The sequence below is a fragment of the Equus przewalskii genome, chromosome 12, assembly GCF_037783145.1.
Source record: "Equus przewalskii isolate Varuska chromosome 12, EquPr2, whole genome shotgun sequence".
NCBI lineage: Eukaryota > Metazoa > Chordata > Mammalia > Perissodactyla > Equidae > Equus > Equus przewalskii.
The window spans coordinates 26,646,124-26,668,203 of record NC_091842.1 but is presented as its reverse complement, the minus strand read 5'-3'; the positions used below and the strand labels follow the sequence as shown (position 1 = coordinate 26,668,203).

The following is a 22,080-nucleotide window of genomic DNA, read 5'->3' as shown; positions in this document are numbered from 1 at the left end:
AGGTCAAGAGGACATTGGGAACAAATGATATGGATTTGGGAGGCAGTGGAGACTGAGGATTTGGAATGGATGAACTCACCCAGGAAGAGTGTGCAGACAGCAGAGGGGCCAAGACAGAGTCCTGAGAAACATCATCTTGAAGGGAGGGCCGTGGAAGAGGAGACAGTGAAGGGGACGGAGAAGGACTGGCCAGAGGCATAGGTAGAAAACAGGTGTTGTGTCATACAGGCCAAGAATATGACAAGAAGGAAGGAGTAGCCAACCATGTTGAATGCTGCTAAGAGGCTTGAGAAGATGAAGGCTGAAAAATATCCATTGGATTTATGATTCATGGGCAAGGTTATTGATGACCTTGATTAAAGTCATTTTGGAATGAGTTGAAGAGAAGAAATGGAAACATCAGTGTGGACAACTCATCATCAAATTTGATTTTGAGGAGGGGAGAGGGATGGGAGCCGTAGTGAGAGAGAGAATGGGGAGTCAAGGAAGGATATTTTTAAGATGAGCGAGACAACGATGTTTTAGACACCTGGCATTGGGTCTACAGTGGAGAACAGCTTTAGCACCCACAATGGAAAGCTTATGAATTTACCTTGATGGTCCATTCTGATTGGCTGTGTTGCCTTGGGCTGCCCACAGCGACAACTCTGTTTTCTGCATGCATGATGCTTCAGTGTCTCCAAGAAAGCTAGGACCTCCTCCTGCTTGCCCTCTCAGAACCTGATGGAGAGCTGGTTATGTGGGCAGCTTCTAAAACACTCACGGGCTCAGTTTGTCTGTTGGGTGGAGGTGCTATGGTCCTTTTCCATTGGGTAAAGTCACGTGAGAGGAAGGAAGCTTTCTTGGCTAGTGACCCACACCACCCCCAGCCCCAGGGTTCAGACATTATACTTTCGGAGCCGCAGGGCAGAGATGACTTAGAGAAATCCAGAAAACAAAGGAATTGATTTTGCTTTTGGGTTTCACAAGCTGAGGTTTGGCAGTAGATAAAATGTCTAGAAGATTCCGTGAACAGGGAAAGCCTGTTTTCCTGCCCTAAGAACAGATGTCTCAGGATTAGTAGAGAGAGAAAAGTCAGAGAAGGAGGTGAGTGTAGACACAGCTGTATTACTGAGAAGAAAGGGAGGCCGTGGACTACCAGCCCCAGATGGCCCGAGGTTTGTGGATCTGAGACGGAAGTGGATCCCAGAGTGCAGCCCAAGCCCTGGCACAGCCCGGATGCAGAAGAGCAGAAACGACCGTGTGTGTGTTTAGGCCAGTGGGCCTTGGGCAGCTCCTCCAAATTACCCCAGCTGCAGAGCAGGAACCCCCACGCTGTTCCCTCTTTGAAGTTAGACACGACCTCAGTTTCCTCATCTATACAATGAGTAATAAATCCTACTGTAAGGGTGGCCCTAAGAAGGAACGAAATAAGAGCATATAGATGAAAGTCCTTTCAAACTGTCAAGCATTAAACAGACATAAAGGATTATTATTGAGCTTTAAAAAATTATATTTACACACGCAATTCAACCTAGCAAAGAGGAGCATACACTTTTTAGCTGCTTTGCAAACTTTCTTCATTGATCAGCAGAGAGGGACACGAGAGCAATGCCCACACCCACGATGGCCACGTTGGCTCTGATTAACTAACACATTCGCCCCCCTGCAACACACGTTTCTTCAGACTTATGATGGTTTTCCTCCTTGCCAGGATCCACGGTTTCCTCCTTGCCAGTTCCACGTGTGCATATTACGGTATATACATGGATATATTTACACACTGATCTTTGTACCCAGAATCGATACCAAGACCATAGGGAGGCGCTGTTTCTGTGGCGAGCAGGACTGGATTAAGAAATTTTGCGGGTTTATACCCTGAAGATTATGGTGATCACCACTGCCTCCTCATTAACAAATAGAAGCAACATTAAATCATAAAATAAGATCAACCAAGTTCTAATCCTTCCCATTATAACTATATTGGTGTTGTTTTTTTTTTGAGAAGTCCAATTCTTTCAAAAGTTTTTTTTCTTTTTTGATATCCCTCCTGGTAACGAAGCCTGTGCTTACTATGCCGAGTCACCCTCAGACTCATAAACCGGAAACCCAAAAAGGCGAGGCTGGGCTGAGTAGAACCCTGGCTATCAGCACACAGGGAGACCTGTGTGAGTGAGCGAACTCAGAACACTAGGGTAGGAGCGGATCAAACGTAACGCTCCCAGAATGGGTGTAATCCACGATCCCGAGATGATCTCAGGACAAGCCTAGAGAGGCTTGGGCAGCGAGGAGGTCCAGCATCCCTAGACAGGCCGCAGCAGACAGCAAAACTCTGCACACGCCACCCAGCCTGCAGTAGGCGCTGGAGACAACCGCGGCCAGGCCCGGGGAACTCACCTAGGAGGCGCTGCTGGGGAGTTGGGGGGGAGGGTGGAGCCAGAGCGGGAGGGGAGGAGGCCAGGGCCGAATTACAAGTAAGAGAGGGGAGGGATTGGATCCAGAGAAAGGAGAAAGGCCAGTCCCGGGGGAGGAACCCAAGGCAGGGGGGGCAGGGGGGGCAGGGGGGGCAGGGGGTGGGGCGGTTCACGGGTACCGGTAGGGCCAGAAAGAGAGCAGAAGCGGAGCAGGGGCGAACCCGGGGGTGGGCCAGGCCTGTGCAGAGGCGGGGGGAAGGCCCGGAATGCGTAGCCCGTTGTGAGGTTAGGATCTCGTCAACAACCCAGCCAGGCCAGAGGGAGGAGAGGCCAGACCAGGGCCCAGACGGAGGGGCAGGGGCGTGGCCATGACGCAGGGGCGGGTCCAAATCCAGAGGGCGTGGTGAGGCGGGGGCGGGACCAAGCCCGGAGGACGAAGGAGGGGCAGCGGCAGGGACCGGCGGGTGGCAGAAAGTTAGACGGCGGACGGCTGCAGGCCGAGGACGTGCAGGGCCAGGGCGAGCAGGCCGAGGAGCAGCAGCAGCCCGAGCAGCAACCGCAGGAGCGTCCGCGCCGTGGAGCGGGGCCTCCCGGCCGTGGACTGCAAGTATCGGTCCACGGCGTCGGCGAAGCTGAACTTCTCAGGCGCGTAGCCTAGCTGGGCGCGGGCCTTGCCGATCTGGAAGGTGTGCGTCACGGCCACGCTGCGCACCTGCGGGGAGAGGAGGGGCAGCCGAGGGCGGGACTAGTCGGGGTAGGGGGGACCTCCACCTTGTTTTATGGAGAAGAGAGGGCTTCCATCGCACAGCAGTTTAAAAGGACCCATGTGCTGTCTTGCATCCTGCAATGCCCTCTTCTGGAAGGGCTTCCTTTCTCTCTTCTATCCCTATATTCCTCGAGAGCGCCGCCTCCAGGATGCCTTTTCTGCATCTCCCTCACTCAGTTCCCCAAAAGCAAAGGCCCCACTTCTGCACTACCCTTCCCTGGCCTAGCGCGGTGCTGGGACTCAGGAGGCCCTTGAAACATTTTTGGGTGGTCATTAGGAGAGTGAACGCCCCGCGTTTGGCTTGGGTTTGGCTCCGGAAAAATGTCTCCAGGAAGCTTGGCTTCTCAGCCCACAGCCTCAGACCAAGTCTGGCCAGACGGGCCCCAGGACGGCGCCCTCACGCCCTTGCTGATTAACTAAGCTTCTCTAAGAGAGGAATTCAATTACGCGGAAGTGATTACTCTCCAGGGTCTGAGCTGCGTTTCTCCTCAGCCGCTAGATGGCCTGGGTCCCACAGGCTTCAAGAGTAATAATGACAGCTGTCAATTACATCACTCATTCTCCACACCTGACCTGGGCTAAATCCTTTATAAGCCTTATCTCATTTAATCCTCTGAGGTGGTACTACCACCATCTCTTTACACATTTGAAAATCAAAGATCAGAGAGGTTAAGTGACTTGCCCAGGGTCACACAGGGGAGCCAAATACTAGCCCATGCTCTTCCATGCTGTGGTGGGACCAGGAGGATGCCCTCCCACCTGACCTGACACATTTCTTCTTTTCTCGTTCCTCAGCTGGACACTGGGAAGGGGTCCACTAGTTGCTTGGTTCTCCTATGGCACTGAAATGAAACAGCCCCCGGAGTCAAGCCCTAGTCTTGGATGCTTGTAGGAGGAAAGACGGAGAGAGGCCAGTTCTTGTCCCCTTTTGCCCCAGCTGGTAAATTCTGGGCTTTGGGGGATACAGCCGTGAACTAGATAAGCAGGGTCGTGGGACGCAGTATTCTCAGATCTCAGGCTTAGATGTCACCCCCTCTGGGGACCCTCAGAACTGGCTGAGGTGTCCCTTCTGTGTGCTCTGAAGTTCCTCCTAATTCGCCTAGTGCAGCCCTCATCACAGCGTGTTGAGTTGCCCAGTTACTGGGCTTCCCCTTTGGACTGCTTGGGGTAAGGACTATATCTTGCCTGCATTGCTCAGCACAGTGCCTGGCACACCGTAGGTGCTCGATACATGTCAAGGGAATGAAGGCTCTAAAATCAAACTAGACGGCTGGTTGCTATGTCACAGACTGACCAGCAGAGGGCACCCGAGCCACACTGCCTAGAAACGTCCCCAGCTAACCAGGGATCCTTGGTCCCTGAGCTGAACAAGGAAACCCACAAGGGAGAGGAGAGAGAGGGGAGCAGGCCGTGCCCGACCACAGGTCAGCAGCACCCGGGCAGCTATTGTACATGGATGTCATTCCTACTGGTGAACCTGAAATCCTTTAGGTCTGGTCTGGGTTCGAATGTCAGCTCTGCTACTTAAGTGAATGATCACGGGCAGTTATTTCACCCGAGTGTGTGTCTCATTTCCTCCTCTGTAAATGGAGATGATAAGAGAATCTACAATTTAGAGTGGAAGTGGGGATTAAGTGAGATAAAGCGCAGTGCCTGGCATATTGTCACCACTTAACAGATGGTCGCTGTTGTCATTATTCTCTTTCCTCTGCTGGTCAGGGTGGTTCAAAGCATAGGGAGTTGCTTCTTTCTGTCGCCCACTCTGCATTCCCCAAGTTAGAGAGCACTGGGCCTGGAGTGTGAAGCCAGTTTCAGAATGGGGTGACCTTGGACAAGTCACTGACTTCTCTAGTGCTCTTTCTCATCATAAAAAGAAGTCATCATCTTTTGCCCTTGGTGACTTAGCAGGGCATCAGGGAGAATCAGATGAGAGAGTGAACTGGAAGGATTTTGCAAATAACACCAAACACCACTTGTTCCTTTACTGTTTACAGTTTGTATTAAAACATCGTCTTTTCTAAGCTGTAGATGCAAATAGAAAACTGCATCATCATTATTTGAGAAGAGTATTGTGTACACAGTAGGCACTTAATATATACTTATTGAGTAAGCATGAACGGTGAGCCTAGAACCAGCAGGCTGGTATGCGTGTGTGTACTGACAGTTGGTAGGGTTGGTGGGGAGTGGTGGCATTCAAAAACTGAATGTCATGGCACCTGCCTTGGGGAGCCTCCAGTCTGGCTGGACAGATAAGCTGCTTAGGGATGAAATGACAGTGATGAGGGATGGGCCTGAAGCTGTTGCTCTCCAGACCAAAAGAGCATAGCCTCCACCAAAGACCAGAGATTGGGATGGTTATGAAGCTGGTAGTAGATTTTGGCCCACGTGGAAGGTTCTGAGACCTCAGACAAGCATCCAGTTATAGTGTCACAGGGGTGAGGGGTGGTGGCAGTGGGGGTGTGGAGAAAGGGCAGGAGGGCAAGTGAGGGGGCACCAGGGGACAGGTCCCCCAGCAGCTGCCCACTTACCTCACTCCGGGTGAGCAGTGGTGGGACAACGCAGATGGGCCTCAGGGCCAGGTGCAGATACTCCATCACCGTGGCTGTGTGGGGACACGGGGGCCAATGACTAGGGTGCCTCACTCTGTGCAACCTCCAGGGAGGCCCTCGGGGACAAATCAGTCGGTGGCATTATTTGCTTTGCTAGGGGGAGTCTTCACTTTGCAAAAATATCCTGTCCTTGGATTCATTTAAATCAACACTTCTCAGCACATATCAGGGGGCCTTGTTTGGCTGTGAAGGGTGTCACAAGTGAGTTGTTATTAAAGGACTGACGTTTTTCAATATCTCTATAATCATGTCTCTCCCTCCCTCCCTCCTATTCCTATATACTCTCTTGAGTAAGAGAGGAAGAAGTCAGAGCAGTACATAAAATGAGGTAATGCATGGCCACCTGGCGCACACACACACTCCTTTCCTTACCTGCCAGGTAAACCCAGGAGGTAGGCACCTGGATCCAGGGCTGGCTGCACCCCAGCTTCTCAAACTGCAAGGAAACGTGGCCTGAGGTGAGAACAGGTCCCACAGGGGCTGGTGTGGGAAGTCCACATGTTCCTTTTACCCCCGGCCCAGCAGAGGTACCTCTTGGCCGCTCACCCACCTACCCTACAGGGCAGACCCCACAACCAGCCCCAAGCCTGCACCAGTCTTGAAATGAAATCCACACCTTGACCTGGAACCCTCAAGGAGGAATGGAATGCATGAGGTGGGTTTTTAACTTGGGATCATTCATATCATTTAGTTATTATTTACATCTGCCTATACCCAAAGACACTGCAAGGCACTTACGTAGAATCTGATTTTTCTAGAACTGACTTTTCTGCTATTATAGAAAAAAAAACCCCAGCATATGCGTGGAGGGTGGTAGGAGATGTATGAAGAGATGGTCTGGCACAGGATGGTAAAGGTCTTCACTTGTATAAAAACTCTCTGGGTCAAAATGACAGACAATAACAAGTGTTGGTGAGGACGTGGAGAAATTGAAGCCCTCTTACACTGCTGGTGGGAATGCAAAATGGTGCAGCCACTTTGGAAAACAGTCTGGTAGTTCCTCAAAAAGTTAAAAACAGAGATACCATAGGGGCCCAGCCCCATGGCATAGTGGTTAAGTTCGGCATGCTCTGCTTTGGCGACCTGGGTTCACAGGTTCAGATCCCAGGTGCAGACAAACACCACTCCTCAGCCATGTTGTGGCGGCATCTCACATATAAAGTGGAGGAAGACTGACACAGATGTTAGCTCGGGGCTACTCTTCCTCAAGCAAAAAAAAAAAAGAGGAAGACTGGTAAGAGGTGTTAGCTCAGGGCAAATCTTCTGCAGCAAAGAAAAAAAAAAGGGGGGGAGAGATACCACAGGACTCAGCAATTCCATTCCAACGTATCTACCCAAGAGAAATGAAAACATACATCCACACAAAAACTTGTACAGGAATGTTCATAGCAGCATTATTGATAAGAGCCCCAAAGTAGAAAAACCCAAATTTCTATCAACTGATGAGTGGATAAACAAAATGTGGTATATCCATAGAATGGCATATTTTTTGAAAATAAAAAAGAATGAAGTGCTGATATGATCCATGCTACGGCATGGAGGAATCCTGAAAACATTAGGCCTAAGAAGGGAGCCTAACACAAAAAGGTCACACCCTGTATGATTCCTTTGATATCAAGTGTCCAGGATAGGCAAATCCAGAGACAGAAAGATCAGTGGTTGCCTAGGCTGCGGGTGGGATGGAATGGGGAGGGGGTAAAAAGAATTGACTGCTAAAGGGTAAAGATTTGGGGAGGTTCTTCTTTTGGAAGGTGATGAAATGTTCTAAAATTTATTATGGTGAGCATTGCACAACTCTGAATACACTAAAACCATTGATTTGCATGCTTTAAATGGGTGAATTGTATGGTTGAAGTTGACATGCGAGGGCCTGAACGCCCGAGGATGTTTGCCGCGGCCCAGGGCTTCTGGGCAGTGCAGGGCCTCTGAGGGGCTGCAGTGCAGGAGGCCCCAGGGCCAACACGTCCCTTTGTGCTCCGATCTACCCTCTACTTACCTCTTTCGGAGCCTCAGCACATCGTATGATGGGCATGAGCAAAACTCCACAGTCAACATGATCGGGAAGCAGGCTGGAAGGGACTGTGGCAAACTGGGGGAGCACACGGCCCCCCAAAGGGGCAGCCATGACCCAGCTCCAGCCAGTTCCAATGTCGCCCAGTGGATGCTATTGGCAGAGGTGGTTCTTAATGTGAAATTTTCTGACTTTTTGGAAGTAGGAAAGCATGACCGGGAGAGAAGACATGAGGATCCCGGAGTTCTCCCTTGGGGTGGGGGCAGGCGTCTGGGCACCTACCAGCGGGGCCATCCACTCGAAGACGTTGACGCTCTCCCCGTCGTTGATGTAGTATGCCTGCCCGCTCTGAGGGGGACACACGGGGAGAGAGACAGTCAGGCACCCGCCCACCGCCTGACCCCACCCTTGCGGATGGCTCCCAGAAGCTGCCCCCACCGCCCAGTTCTCCTGAGCAGCCACTGAGGAGTCATGGCCAGCCCCCAGCCCTGAGCACAGACCTGGGCAATTCTCTTTGAAATCTGAGGCTGCCACACTGACTAGCTGTGTGACCCCAATGGAGTCACTTAACCTCTCTGTACCTTCTTCATCTGAGAAATGGGAGGATAATAATGGGATCTCCCTCTTGGGCTGTTGTGAAGATTAAATGCGAGAGTATATGTAAAATGCTTAGCATTTGGTGACTGTTATTCTGGGATCAATGATACCTACTCACAGGGTCACCTTGAGGAGGTAATGATGCTCTATAAAGACACCCCGCCCTCCGGCTTCCCTGGGCGGACAGTCCCACCAGCCATCTTGAGTGGAGGAGAAATGTGTGAGCCAGGAATCCCCTGGGGATGGGATGCCCTGACTGCAGCCCGTGGGCACGGTAAGGTGGGGGGAGCAGAGACTCACGGCCACGTAGCCCTTGGCAGCGGTGAGGGCCTCGGCCGCCAGCACGTGCGCCTGCACGAGATTGCGCACGTGGACCCAGTTCATCCGAGTCCTGCGGTCCCCAAATCGGAACAAGAACAGCCTCTTCTTGATGTGGCTCTGGAGGGGGCGGTGAACACAGACCCAAGCCTGGAGTGGCTTTCAATTCCATCTACATGCTGACGGCTCCCAATTTCTAGCTCCCGGCCAGACCCCTCTGCCCCAGGCCCACACCTTCCCCACATCTCCACCGGGTCGTCGGCCTCCTGGACTGAGCACTGCCCTGGCTCCCGCCTCCCCTCTCAGCTGACGGCCCTCCAGGCTGAGCCAAACCTGGAAGCCCTCCGCCTTCCCTTCTCCCACACTCCACGTCCAGCTCTGTTGGCCCAACTATTCAAACCTGTCCAGAATCCCACCACTTCTCAACCCCGACTTCTCCCCTGGAAACCATGAGAGCCTCCATGACTGCCAGCACTCCCAGCTCCCACACTCTTCTCCAACATTCCTTATCCCTTATCATGTTTATCTGTCTCCTCCTGTGAGAATATAAGCCCCACCAGGATGGGAGCTGTCGTCTGTTTTGTTCACCAATCTGTCCCCAAACCTGAACAGTGATCTTCCTCATCCCCAGGTTTGTTCCCACGCTGTCTCCTCTCTATGGACTACCTTCTGTCCACCAGCCCGTTTCCTTGGTCAGTTTCTTCTCTTTCCCAACAGCACAGGTATCACTTCCTCCAGGAAGTTCTCCTGGACCTCTCCTGCCAGGCTCTCTCTGCTGTGCTAATTCCCTCTCCACAGCCCTGACCACACTGAATCTGGGACTGTGGCATCTGTCTCCCTGCCCAGGCTGTGAGAAGTCTGAGGACAGGGCCTTGAGTCCCTCGGAGCTATATTCCTGGCACCCGGCTTTCTCTGGAGAGAGGTTTTCTGCCTGAAGACCCTTGTGCTGGCGGCATGAGATGAGCCGCCTGGCCCTCAGGGAGCCCACATCTGAGTGGGGGCAATAAGCTCGCTTCTGCCTCTGGGGTCACAGTGTCTCCTCCACCTGTGCCTAGGCCTGGTGGCGCACACGGAGAGCGCTGTTCCTGCTAGGCCTGATGGGGGTAGGGGCAGCTCCCAGAAGTGAGAGTCCCAGGCTCGGGAGGGACACTGCCCCGAGACTAACATGGTGACAGCAGGCCGGGGGTCTCCAATCCACACACACATCAGCCAGCCTCCTCCTGTGCCTCAGGCCAGGGCTGAGATGACATACCGCCACGCGGGGCAGGTGCCTCTGCTCTTCAGGGCCGTAGATCCCCGGGGGCCGGAGCACACATGTCCGCAGAATGCCTCCTCCTAGGGCACAGGAGAGCACAGTCAGGGGAGAGGGGTGGACCAGCAGGGAGAGAGACAGAAAGGCTGTCCACATTGCCTAGTCCTTACCTGGGGAGGTTAGCAGAGAAGACAGGCCCTTGGGGTTTCCTTGTTCAATCAGTTATTCTCTCAGTTGATCAGGAAGTCATTCAGCAAACACCATTCAGAGTTTCCCCCCTCCCCGCCCCCAGCACTGAGCCCTGGGATGGATGCTGTGGAGAATCCAAGGATGACCAAGAAATGGTCCCTGCCCTCATGATGCTCCCAAGCCAGTGACAGAGGCAAGACCTCGATGCAGACATGGGCGTGGCTCATGAGAGCTTACCCAACACTTGGTGGACGTGATCTCCTTTGACTCCCCAGAGAGCGTTACTGTGCCCATTTTACAGACGTACACAGACTCACTCTCTCAGGCCAAGAGATGTAGTTCTTTCCTTTTCTGATTATCCGAGAGATAAGGACTATGATGTCTCTCAGAGAGGGCCTACTGTGTGCCTGGTGCTCTGGTAAGCTGCCATTTTTTTCCCCTCAAGGCAACGCTACAGGTGGGAGCTATTATTATCCCTGTTCTATGGATAAAAAAACTAAGGCTCAGCGGCTAGCCCCGTGGCCGAGTGGTTAAGATCGCGCGCTCCGCTGCAGGCGGCCCAGTGTTTCGTTGGTTCGAATCCTGGGCGTGGACATGGCACTACTCATCAGGCCACGCTGAGGCAGCGTCCCACAGGCCACAACTAGAAGGACCCACAAGGAAGAATATACAAGTATGTACTGGGGGGCTTTGGGGAGAAAAAGGAAAAAATAAAATCTAAAAAAAAAAACCAACAAAAAAACAACTAAGGCTCAGAGAAGGGATGTGATTTGCCTAAGGGCACACAGCTCAGCATAGTGGGCTCTTTTCACTAATACCTCTGCCTCTCCGTGGTAGGATACTAACACACACACCCTGTCTTTCAGCTCTCTGTCTTAGTCTCCTCACCTGGAAAATGGGTGCTTTGTAAGCGGTGGCAGCATTATACTCTCCAGACAATCAGTGGAGGAAGGAAAAGACCAGAGCCATCAGCACAAGAGCCTGGGGGTCCGTTCCCTTAACTCTCACTGCTCTGTGCCAGCCGTGGCCCCCAGACCGACAGAGCTTGGTCCAGAGCTTCCCAAATTCTCTGCCAGGCGGCCCCCAGTGGTAGCAGTGGTGAACATGTCTGTCCCGGGGAAGTCAGGGGGTACAGCCTGAAGGGCTGCCACAAACATATTTCTTTGAAGTCTTCAGTCTACAAAAATTTCAGTTTACTCCCATAATCCATTTGTGCTTAAGATTTTAAAAAAATATTTAAAATTATTTTGTAAATTGATTCCCAAACCCAACTCCTTAATTGAGATGGAACCTCCTGGAAGCTGTTCCACTCTCCGGAGGCTCAGGGTCCCAAGCGGCTATGCCCCCAGTTTGGGAAAGCCTCATGTGGAGCATCCTCTAGGACCAGCAGCCCACCCTCCTTGGGGAGCCCCGCCCCCTCCACACAAGGTCTGGGGGGACTGTCAGTCTAGATGCACTGTTATTCCCGGAGATGGTGGCCATGGGACCCAAGCTGGGACAATGACATGTTCTCACCCAGGAATGTGAGTCTCGGTATCAGAGACATGTGGACCTAAAAATGTAGGAGTGGGTTCACCCTGAAGAGACTATCACCAGTTCCTGCCACCCTGGTCCCTGGAGCTGCCCTGCCCCTGTCCTTCCCAAGCCCTGGTGGTCATTTTTCTGGAAATATATTCTCCAGAAGCTATCCCACATCCTTCCATTCTAAGATCCCCTTTTCCTCGTAAATTAGCTAAGGCTGGTGTCTCCAGGTCATAGCCTAACACCCTGACTGCTCCCCTTCCAACACCCTCACTTTACAACGAGGCCCAGTGTAGTGGGTTGAGTGGTGGCCCCCAAAAGATATATCCACGTCCCAGAACCCGTGGATGCGACCTTATTTGGAAAAGGGGGTCTTTGCAGATGTAATTCAGGATCTCAGAATGAGCTCATCCTGGGTTATCCGAGGGGGCCCTAAATCCAATGTCAACATGCTTATGAGAAACTCACAGAGAAGAGACAGCTGGAGAAGAGAAGAAGGGCACGTGAGGATGGGGGCCGAGACTGGAGGAATACGGCCACACGCCAAGGAATGAATGGGGCCATGAAGCTGGAAGAGACAAGGGAGGACTGTCTCCCAGAGCCTTCGGAGGGAGTGCAGCCCGACTGACCCCTTGATTTCAGACTTCGGTCCTCCAGAACTGTGAGAGAAGAAATTTCTATTGTTTTAAGTTTGTGTATTTCTATTGTTTTAAGCCACCAAGTTTGTGGTAATTTGTCCCGGTGGCCTCAGGACACCAGTGCACCCAGAGACAGGAGGACACAGCCGCGTTCACACTACACTGGGGTCTGCACGTCTCAGGACTCTGCTACAGGGACCCGGGCCCTCCATGCTGGGTTTGAAATAGAGTCTTAGGGACCGGCTTGTGTAGCAGGGACTGGAAATCACCTAGCGCGACCTGGCTAGACTCCTGGAAGGCAGGTATCAGGTGAGCTTTTCTGTAAAGAGCCTGCAGCTAATTTTAAACTCTGGGCCACCTGGGCACTGTGCAGGGGAGGTCAGGTTGCAGCTGACGTTGGCTGGCAGGGCATGGGGCAGCCACGTCACAGAGGGGCTGGGCCCAGGGTATCCATGACTCTTCTGACCATGGAAAGCTGGGGATGCTCGTATAAATAATTCTCAGCCAGAGGATTAGGTGTCTGGCTCGTAGATGGCTGGTCCAGCCGGGGGACGCCCCAGGGAGAGAAGAGAATTCAACTGCACCAGGTCAAACCCCTGGGAAAACACAGCTAGATGTTCCTCCTGAGATCAGGGATCAAGACCTGACAGACCCAGAGTGACGGGGTGGGGTGGCGAGGATTTTAGGGAAAAAAGCCCATGTTCAGGGACCTGCTCAGCTCTGGCTGCAGTGTAGCACGATGGTTAAGCCCCAGTTTCTGGTTCTAGACCCCAGGGCATATGTGTGTGTGTGTGTGTGTGTGCACGTGCGTGTGTGTGTGCGCGCAGGCACGCACCAGATTCCACCTCTGCCACCGAGTAGCTTTGTGACCTTGAGCTACATCCATTAACCTCTCAGCCTCCGTTTTCTCCCCTGTAAATTTAGGGGCTTATAATTTCAAGCATCCCTTGCTTTCCTAATCCACTTGGTCCCTGAGTTTAGATAGTGAGAAAAACCAAGTTTTCTGATTCTCTTGTTTCTGAACTCCGGAAAGCAAGTAGTGATCATTTGGAAAGCAAGGAATTTATCTGAATCTTTGGCTCCTGAGTTTGGAAAGCAAGAGATGTCTAAAGCTCTTACCTCAGATGGATGCTGTGAAGAGTTATTGAGAATTCTGCATGTAAAATTAGCATGGAAAATAGGGCCTGGCATGGAGTCAGCCCTTGATAAACGCGGACTGTCCACATTCTTTTTTAAGAGTGCCCGGCATGATTTTGTTCTCATACAAGCTCTTTCAGGAAGATTCCACTATCCTCATCTCTTTATAGATTGGAAAGTGAGGCTTGGAGAGGATACGTGCATTGCCCAAGGTCACACAGCTAAGAGGTCGTGGAGCTAGGATTTGAACTCAGTTCACTCTGACGCCAGTCCATGGGGGCTTAGCCACTGTGCCATCCTACCACCTTCCCACATTCTGTCATTTCCTCTCTAGAACCAGAAGTGGCAATGCGGTAAAGGCAGCCAAGGCTGATGTTTCTGGGAGTTAGTGAAGGTTAAGCTTTAGGGCCCCTCACTTGTATGGCCTCTCCAAAGCGCTATACCTCATTCCATATTCATAATTTTGTACTCTTTTATCTAAAGAGGGTCCCTAAAACTGGATCCACTCCTATGCAGCAGAAAAAGGATCCATTCCTATCTGGTCTCCTCCCCACCAGACCACGAGCCACATGAGAGCCTGCTTTGGAAGTGTCCTTTGGCAGGGAGGCGGGCTTTAGAAACATATCAGCTAGAAGCTAGAACCGCACACACATTTCGGGGAGGCGGCAGTGGCACGCACACTTCCTGTGAGCAGGGATCCGCAATACCCACCTGTGAGAGGTGTTCCGTTGGCCATGAGGGTCAACTGGTCGGCGATGGCTTTGGTCCGGGAGTAGTGGTCCATGTGCTGCCAGAGGACAGGGAGATCAGAGCCCCCAGAGAGAGGTCAGCGACAGTGCTGGCAGGCCCGCCCAGCCCAGCCTGGCCCAGGGCTGCATCTTTGCTTCAGACCACACAGGGGTTGGAGGTGGGCACTCCCACTGGGAAATGGCCGAGTGCTAGGCCCCGTTGCCCCTCCTCTCCCACTGGGCAGGAGCAGAGGAGCAGAGCTCAGGGCAGTAACAACGACCAGGGGCTCCTCGACTCAGGGGGGCTCCCGCCAGCCTCAAACACCTGCCCTGGGATGCTGATGCTGGACGTGCGTCGGACGAATTATTTCCATGTAGTCCTTTGGTGTTCACGTGGCATTTTTACCTACATCACCTCATTTCCTACTCTCTACAACTCCACAGGGGTGCCCAGATGAAGAAACAGAGGCTCAGAGTGAAGTGACCTGCTCAGGGTCACATAGGTAGAAAGTGGCCTGGCTGGCTCAAGGCCAGCTCTGTCTGATTTCAAAGCCCTTGCTGGCACCACCAGCTAAAATAGGAGAGGGCTAGTGCCACCCAGTTTGGGGGACCCCTTCTTCCCGGAACCCACCCTGATTTGTGAAGTTGACCCTGGTTCTACCCATCCCTACCCTTTGGGCTGAGGGTCTCCAGCCCATGGGCCCTGCCCACCTCTCCTGGAAGCCAGGTACCTGCTCCAGTGGGAAATATGGCACAGAGTCCTCATCGCCCTGTTCTATGGGCTTCCCGCCAAATGCAACATTGACAGTGCTGGTGTAGATGAGCCTTGGAACTCGCCGGCGGACACAAACTGCAGGGACAGGTGCACAGAACACACACACACACACACACACACACACACACACACGGGGCCAAAGTGGTCAGGGAGTTGGCTGAGGAGGTGCCCACAGAGACCTCCTTGAGCGAATCCGCTGGTCTCTCCCCAGCCTCCCACACACCTGGCCCCGGGCCCTCCCAGAGCACAGAGCTGCTCAGGAGGGAACGGCCCTCCCCTGAAAGTGCAGGGAGGTCAAGGCCCTGCTCCTGGACCCCTGGGGGCTGGCCGGCTCACTCTTCCTTCTTAGTGTGGCCATGGCCCCTGAGCTACCTTGCCAGAGACAGGTCAGAAAAAAGTGTCACTCAGTGGGGACACAGAAAAAAGACACTCCAGAATTAGAAAAATGGATGCAGGACATGCCCGAGAGCCCCGATGTGGGTCTGTTTTGGCGATTCAGCGCCTTTTCTGACTCCTATCTCCTCAGCTCTGAGTGCAAACTCTGCTCCCCGAGTCCTCAGACCCATGGAGGCCATGCTGACACACCCCATGCAGGGGCCCCGGGCAGGTCTGCACCACAGGAAGGATGTGCTGCCACCGGCCCTCTGCTGGGGTGGACAGGGGTAGGGGTGGAGGGTCCCACCTCTGTCCCCCAGAGCTGGGCCTGTGGCAGGAGGGGAGAGAAGCAGGACACACACAGCAGGTCACACTCCGTCTGAGTGCCTACCATCAATCACTAGTTTGGTGCCTCCAACATTTATAGACTCAATCTGCTCTTTTTGCAGCTAAAAGACAAGACAGAGGTGGGACAGTCGTGGTGCTGCCTTGTGCCTTGTCCCTGAGGATGAGGGGCTGGGCTTGGAGTGGGGCAGGGTCGGGGCCGCAGAACATCCAGCTCAGAGGCAGGGACCCCGAGAGGCCCACGGGCTGTGCAGCAGCCCCGGGTCCAGTGCCCAGCTCTGCCATACCTCCACGGGCGACCGGGAGGCATCCGTCCCTCGTCTGGCCCTCAGCTCCCTCACCCTTAAAGTGAGGGCAGACCCCCATGGGTGGTCGGCAGGATTAAATAAGCCCCATGGGAGGACCTGGTACAGTGCTTGGCACAGAAAAGGGACTCAAAATGTGTTGGATCGTTTCCTCGCTCTGAGAGTGTCAGTTTCCTTATCTGTAAGATGGACACAGCAATAGTGCGCATGGTCTAGCGAAGGGGCTGGGGCGGGGGGTGAAAATAAAAACAACGGGTCTATAGCGAGAGCAGCTCGGGTGTTAGCAAAGCCTTACGTCTCATTTAATCCCTAGGACCACATTAGGAGGTGGGTTCTATATTGATTTTTAAATTCTATTTATTCTCATTGTGGTTGTTTTTAATAAGTAATATAATCACGAGGTTAAAAATAATTCAAACAGTAAAGAGTCACAGTGAAAAGGATATTTCCCTTCCACTCATGGTTCCACATCTCCCTTTTCCCTCCCAGAGGCCACCACTGTTACCAGTCTCGTCTGTTTCTAGAGATAATCTGTGCTTATTAATATCAGCACACATGTGTGAGCATCTAAATATTGACTCTAGCTTTTTTTAAATGAATAGGAGGATATCCAAGACTGTCTGTGCACCTTGGAAACTGTTCTGTCATCAGCACATAGGGAGTTCCCTCATTCTTTTGAATGGCTGCAGAGAATTCCATTGTGTGAATACATCACAATTTATTTAAATAGTCCCCAGCTCGTGAGCATTTAGGTTATTCTTGTGTTTTGTTATTAAAAACAAGGCTGCAAATATACAAAAAGTGTGATTTCTGATTCAAAGAGTATGTGTATGTTTTGATGGATACTATTACACTGCTCTCTGAGAAGGTTGTGACATAAATACTAGTAATGTCCTCACTTTACAGATGAAGAAACGGAGGTTCAGAGAGGTTAAGTTAACTTGCCCCAGGTCACACAGCTACAAAGTGGCAGAACTGGCATTTGGTCCCATGGACACAAAATGCAGGCTGGGTATAGCCCAAATCTTGCCTGGAGTAGGTGAAGAGCAGTAATGAACACATGGGCATGAAGGGGTGTGGCGGGCAGAGCCAGGATCTGAATCCCAATCTAACTCCAGGTCTCACACAGGAGGGACCCACCTTCTCAGCACCAGACATTCCATAGGACGCCACGTGGAAGACACAGTCCACCCCTTCAAAGGCACGGTACAGGGCTTCTTCATCTCGGATATCGGCCTGAGACGGGGAAGGAAGAGATAAGGCAGGAGGTTTGGGTCCAAGGCAACAGCTGTGCACCTTGCCAGGTCCCAGAGCTGCTCCCTCCACCCCCAACCCCCCAGGCCAGATGGAAAGGCTGTGGGGCAGGATTTACTGCATGACTCTGCGGGCTTCACCATCACCATCAGCCCCATTTCCAGAGCTGTCAGGAGGCTGTGCGCAGTGATCTATGTGTACTATCTCGCTGACTCCCCGTGAGAGCCTCGTGAAGCGGATATTATTAGTGTCCCCTCACTACGGATGAGGACGTGAGGCTCAGAGACGTGGAGCCTTGTGTCACAGCTACCCGGGGAAGTGCCAGAGCCAGAGCTGGACCTTCAACAGGCTGACTCCAGAGCCTGCGCTCCACAGCCCGCCACCAGTTTCACATCAGATGCTACCCCCTGACCTCAGCCACCAGCCGGGGCCCCCAACACTCCCCCAAGACTCTCATCACTGCACCTGGATGAACTCGGTCCCTGGGAGCAGCTCCCACTGGGGTCTGCGGAGGTCGAGCAGGATGACTGAAGTGCCGCTCCTGGCCAGGCTGGAACCCAGGCTGAAGCCCAGGTAGCCTCCTCCTCCAGTCACCAGAACCTTCTGCCTGGGGGCCTGTAGGGGTGTGGCCTGAGTCTGCTGCTGCGGTGCTGGTGTTGGAGCTGTTGTTGGCTCATTGGTTTTAGGTCCAGTCCCCGACCCCCGTCTGGGCCCAGGCCCTACCCCTGGCCCAGGTACTGACCCAGCTCCTGGCCTAGGCCCCAGACCTGGTCCCGGTCCTGAAGCAGCACCAGGCCCCAGCCCAAGTCCAGAAACAGCACCCAGCCCTTGTCCAGGTCCCAGAACAGCACTAGGCCCCAGCCCAGGCCCTGACACTGCACCAGGCCCTGGTCTAGGTTCTAGAAACACACCAGGCCCCAGCCCAGGTCCTGACACGGCACCAGCTCCTAGTCCAGGCCCCAGAACAGCACCAGGCCTTGGAACAGCAGCAGGCCCTGGCCCAGGTCTGAACACAGCACCAGGCCCCAGCCCAGGCTCTGGAACAGTACCGGGCCCGGGCCCCGGCCCTGACTCAGACCACGGGCCTGAGACCCCTCCCCAGGCCTGGCAAACAGGGCAGCTCTTCTCGCCCTGGCCTGGAGCTCTGCAGGCCTCTGGGGAGGAGCCTGCCAGGTTGGGCTTCATCCTCTACTGAGCCATGTGGACCCAGAGTCTGTCTACCTGTAGGGAAAAATAGAAAACGTATGTTCTAGAGTTGTCTCAAGTCGTGTGGTTTATCAGACCCCTAGGGGCCGAAGGGAACTTTTGGCGAGAACTGGAGATGCTCTGAGTTCCCAGTGAACCTGTCCCTTTCAGAATCTAGAGAACTTCCAAGGTGGGCCTTCCGCAGAAAGAGGCAGAGACAAGGCAGCCAGGCCTTGGGTTTTACAGCTGGGGAAACTGAGGCCCAAAGCCACACGGCGTGGCTGAGGTTTACACCAATCATTCCTAACTTCTCCACCAGTACCTTAAAACTCCAGTTCCCATGCAGGACCAGAGGAAGACAGACCAAATGATGCCAAGGGGAACTTCCCCAGACCCGGGCGGGGGGGTGGGCGGTGACTGCTTTCTCTCTGGGGAGATAAGAGGGCTTCCTGGTGGGGGGGGGCAGGGGAAGAGGAGAAAGGGAGGAATAGGAGGGGGAGGAGGAGGAGACGGGGAGGACCCCACATGGAATCAAAAGGGCTCTGTGCCCTGGAAACTTGCACACGATTCCAAGCGCTGCACGCCCCTGCCCTGACAACTGCTGCCTCTGGTTCTCCCAGGTGCCCCAGCAGTGCAGGTGGCTGGCACCACAAGGTCTGCCCAAGCCCCCTATGGGCTTCAGAGTCAGGTCTGTGGACCTCGGGGGCCAGCACTGAGGAGCCTGTCCTCCTCACTCTAGACTTAAAGCCAGGCTGTCAGTCACTGTCACCATCATCGTCCCACCCCCTACCTCCTGCTCCATCTGATGACGAGGCTGGACCAGGGGCCAGATCATCATCATCATCATCATCATCATCATCATCAGTAACAGCAACAACCTTGTACTGTGAGCCTACCGTGTGCCATGCCCTGTGGGTCCAGAGATAGGTAAGTCTCTGCCCTGAGTGGCACACAGTGGCTGTAAAAAAGGACAGGTGTGACTGAGTGACTGAGTGATGAGCCCCACGGTTGTTGCTGGTGGTGGTCATGGGGCAGCTATAGGGGCTGTATCTTTCAGTCTCCTCTGTCACTGTCCTGCTCTCCAGAGTTCCGGGTGAGGGATACAGCCTGTCCTGTACAAATACTGGCACTCAAGGGGTTCACAGTGGGAGGGAAGATGCCCCGAATCTGAGTCATCACAGGGCATGAGTCTAATTTCCTGATAAGGGAGGGCAGAGGATGCAGCCCCCGAGTGGAGCCCTTCTCTACCCAGGCTCAGGGCACTCTGTTCTGGGGGAGGGTCTGTGGGACCAGAGATCCTATGGGGATGTTTTTTGTGACAAAGCCTGGGACCCTGCCTCGGGCACCCATTTTGCTGAATGTGCCCTTGGGCAAGATCCTGAAAACCTCACTGCACCACAGTATCCACAGCTGTAAAATGGACCCAGACACCCCCGGCCGCTCCATCTACCTCACGGGTGGTAAGGAGAGAACAGCTGGCAAAGGCCTTGGCAAACCGCTGGAAGGCACGCTCCAGGAGGGCTTTGTGCACTGTAGTGTCCCCACACCCAGATCTGCGGCTGCGTCAGGCAGGCCTGAATGAGCGAAACCACTCAGGGCGGCTCTCATCTGGGAGCTCTCTGGCCAAGCGCGGCGCTGAACCCACGCTGCCCCGTCTAATCTCCCGGTAGTCCTGTGAAATAGACGCTACTGTTCCCATCATCCAGAGATGGAAAGTGACGCTCAGGGAACCTTCACGAACTTTCATGGAGTCACAGTAAATGGCTCGGGCTGCATCCGGGTCGATGGGGACCCAAAAATAGGGTTTGGTGAAAGGAACTGGTGACAGGGAGGGGGCATGCGCCTCTCCGGGGCGGGCAGGGGCGCGTGCGCCCCACGCCGAGAGCGGCCCCAGGCCCTGCAGCTCGGGGGGCAGGTCCTCCTCCCGCCGGTTCCCCCGCGCCCCCGGCCCGCGCCCGCCGCGCTCACCTGGCGCTCACCTGGCGCTCACCTCCCGCGCGCTGCCAGCTCCCCGCCTGCGCCCGCGCGTCTCCGCCGAGCCTGGGCGCTGCGGGCCGCCGCCTCCTCAGGGCGGGCCGGGCTCCGGGACCGCCCCGCGCTCCTCCCTCTGTCCCCCGCGGTTCTAAGGCGGGAACCCTCAGCCTCTCACAGAGGGGAAACTGAGGCTGATCGATGAGGTGAAGTGGGCCGTGCTGCTGGTGGGGAAGGGAGGCCAAGGCTCTGCGTGCTGGGCCCTGTCCTGCCCATTGTCGTCCTAGAACCCCAAGAAATGCTGTTTCTTTCCCCACCCATCGACCCATCCATCTATTCTCCCACACGTTCCTCTCTCTTCAGCCTGCCTCCTGCCTTCCTTTCCACCTTCCTTCTTCTATTCATCATCCCACCTATTCTTCCATCCCTTTGTGTATTCATCCATCTTTCCACCGAGTTTTTTTTTGTCCATTCATCCATTCATCTATCCATCCGTCTTGTCATTCTGTCTTGCCAGCTATCCATCCAGCTTCATCCATCCATCCTTCCACCTATCCATCCAGCCTTCCATCCATCCAGTTCATCCCATGTCTTTCTTTTCTTCCACCCATCTATCTATCCTTCTGTTCTTGCATTTTTCCACCGTCTCTGGGTTCATCCAATCTCCGATTCCATCATTCCACATTTAATAGGTGCTTCTTCAGTGCTGGCCTCTCCCTTATACTGCAGACCCATATGGATCACACGCTTGAAAACCCGTTTGCAAGTGGAGGTAGCAGAGGGCAGGCACGTGCCCAACAGCTCTCACAGCTGCTATAATAGAGTGACAGGGGCTGTGCACCCAGGGCTGGTTACTTTGGTCTCGAGAGGGCTGCTGGAAAGGCTTCACCCCAGTGAACATCCTCTGTGGGCATAGGTGGGCATGGGAAAGAGAAAAACAAAATCTTAGGCTGCATGTGCTATGTGCCAGGTGGTAAGGTACATACCTGCTTAATCCCCACAACTCTGTTTTAGCCCAATTTTAGAGACAAGGAAGCGAGTTCAGAGAGATGAAAGGGGCTCAGAGTGTGGTGGGAAAAGGCCATGGGGTAAGCGCTGGGTTTAAATCTTGGCTCTGCCACTTTCTTGCCCTGTCTTTTTGGGCAGCTACAAGCCTCAGTTTCCTCATCCATAAACGGGAACTGTTGTGTACTTCACAGTTGTGATGTTGTGAGGCTTGTGGCTAACAAGGTATATGCAAAATGCCGAGTATGGTGCCTGCCAGTTGGTACTCAACCAATGGCAGCTGTTATCATCATTGTATGAGAGGCTGGGATTCAGACCCAGGTCCTGTGCTTTGCCACTTCACAAACCATGTCTCTGGTCCATCCTTCCATTCACAAAGACCAGCCTCTTCCTCTCCCACCAGCAGGGCCGGAGAACTCATACTCCCCAGGCCCAGCCGGCTCATGTTGCCTTAGAAGAAGCATAGTTTACAACTGTTATGAGTTGAATTATGTCCCCCACAAATTCCTATGTTGACGTCCTAAGCCACTACCTCAGAATGTGACCTTAGTTGGAAATAGAGTCATAGAGGATGTAATTAAAGTCATACTACAGTAGGGCCCTAATCCAATATGACTGGTGTCCTCGTAAAAAGGGGAAATTTGGATATAGACATGCGCACACGGAGAACATCATGTGAAGACTGGAGTTATGTGCCACAAGCCAA

At 53.6% G+C, this 22,080-nt stretch overlaps 1 protein-coding gene across 3 annotated transcripts; it reads right to left on the bottom strand.

The window, feature by feature from the left end:
• Nucleotides 1-1,474: 1,474 nt before the first annotated feature.
• On the bottom strand, nt 1,475-20,497 carry SDR42E2 (short chain dehydrogenase/reductase family 42E, member 2). 3 transcript variants are annotated; one of them, XM_070566545.1, is made up of 12 exons: nt 20,378-20,497; nt 17,679-18,434; nt 17,100-17,195; nt 15,701-15,758; nt 14,891-15,009; nt 14,143-14,218; nt 9,947-10,029; nt 8,677-8,814; nt 8,062-8,127; nt 6,141-6,204; nt 5,688-5,761; nt 2,729-3,105 (listed from the first exon to the last, which is right to left on the bottom strand). In XM_070566545.1, the coding sequence occupies exons 2-12, from the start codon at nt 18,396-18,398 to the stop codon at nt 2,869-2,871; spliced, it is 1,731 nt and encodes a 576-aa protein (XP_070422646.1). In that variant the 5' UTR covers nt 18,399-18,434; nt 20,378-20,497; the 3' UTR covers nt 2,729-2,868. The 3 variants fall into 3 exon arrangements, with proteins under 3 accessions (XP_070422645.1, XP_070422646.1, XP_070422644.1); XM_070566544.1 differs by lacking the exons at nt 14,891-15,009; nt 15,701-15,758 and having other exon boundaries at nt 1,475-3,105; XM_070566543.1 differs by lacking the exons at nt 2,729-3,105; nt 14,891-15,009; nt 15,701-15,758 and having other exon boundaries at nt 5,133-5,761.
• Nucleotides 20,498-22,080: the final 1,583 nt, after the last annotated feature.

Excerpts from the sequence above, each read along its gene's own strand:
- SDR42E2 (XM_070566545.1), bottom strand. The coding sequence starts at position 18,398 with ATGAAGCCCAACCTGGCAGGCTCCTCCCCAGAGGCCTGCAGAGCTCCA. Across the intron at positions 15,010-15,700 it reads CACCAAACTAGTGATTGATG|TTTGTGTCCGCCGGCGAGTT; the intron begins GTAGGCACTCAG and ends CTGTCCCTGCAG. Across the intron at positions 3,106-5,687 it reads CACTGCTCACCCGGAGTGAG|GTGCGCAGCGTGGCCGTGAC; the intron begins GTAAGTGGGCAG and ends CTCTCCCCGCAG.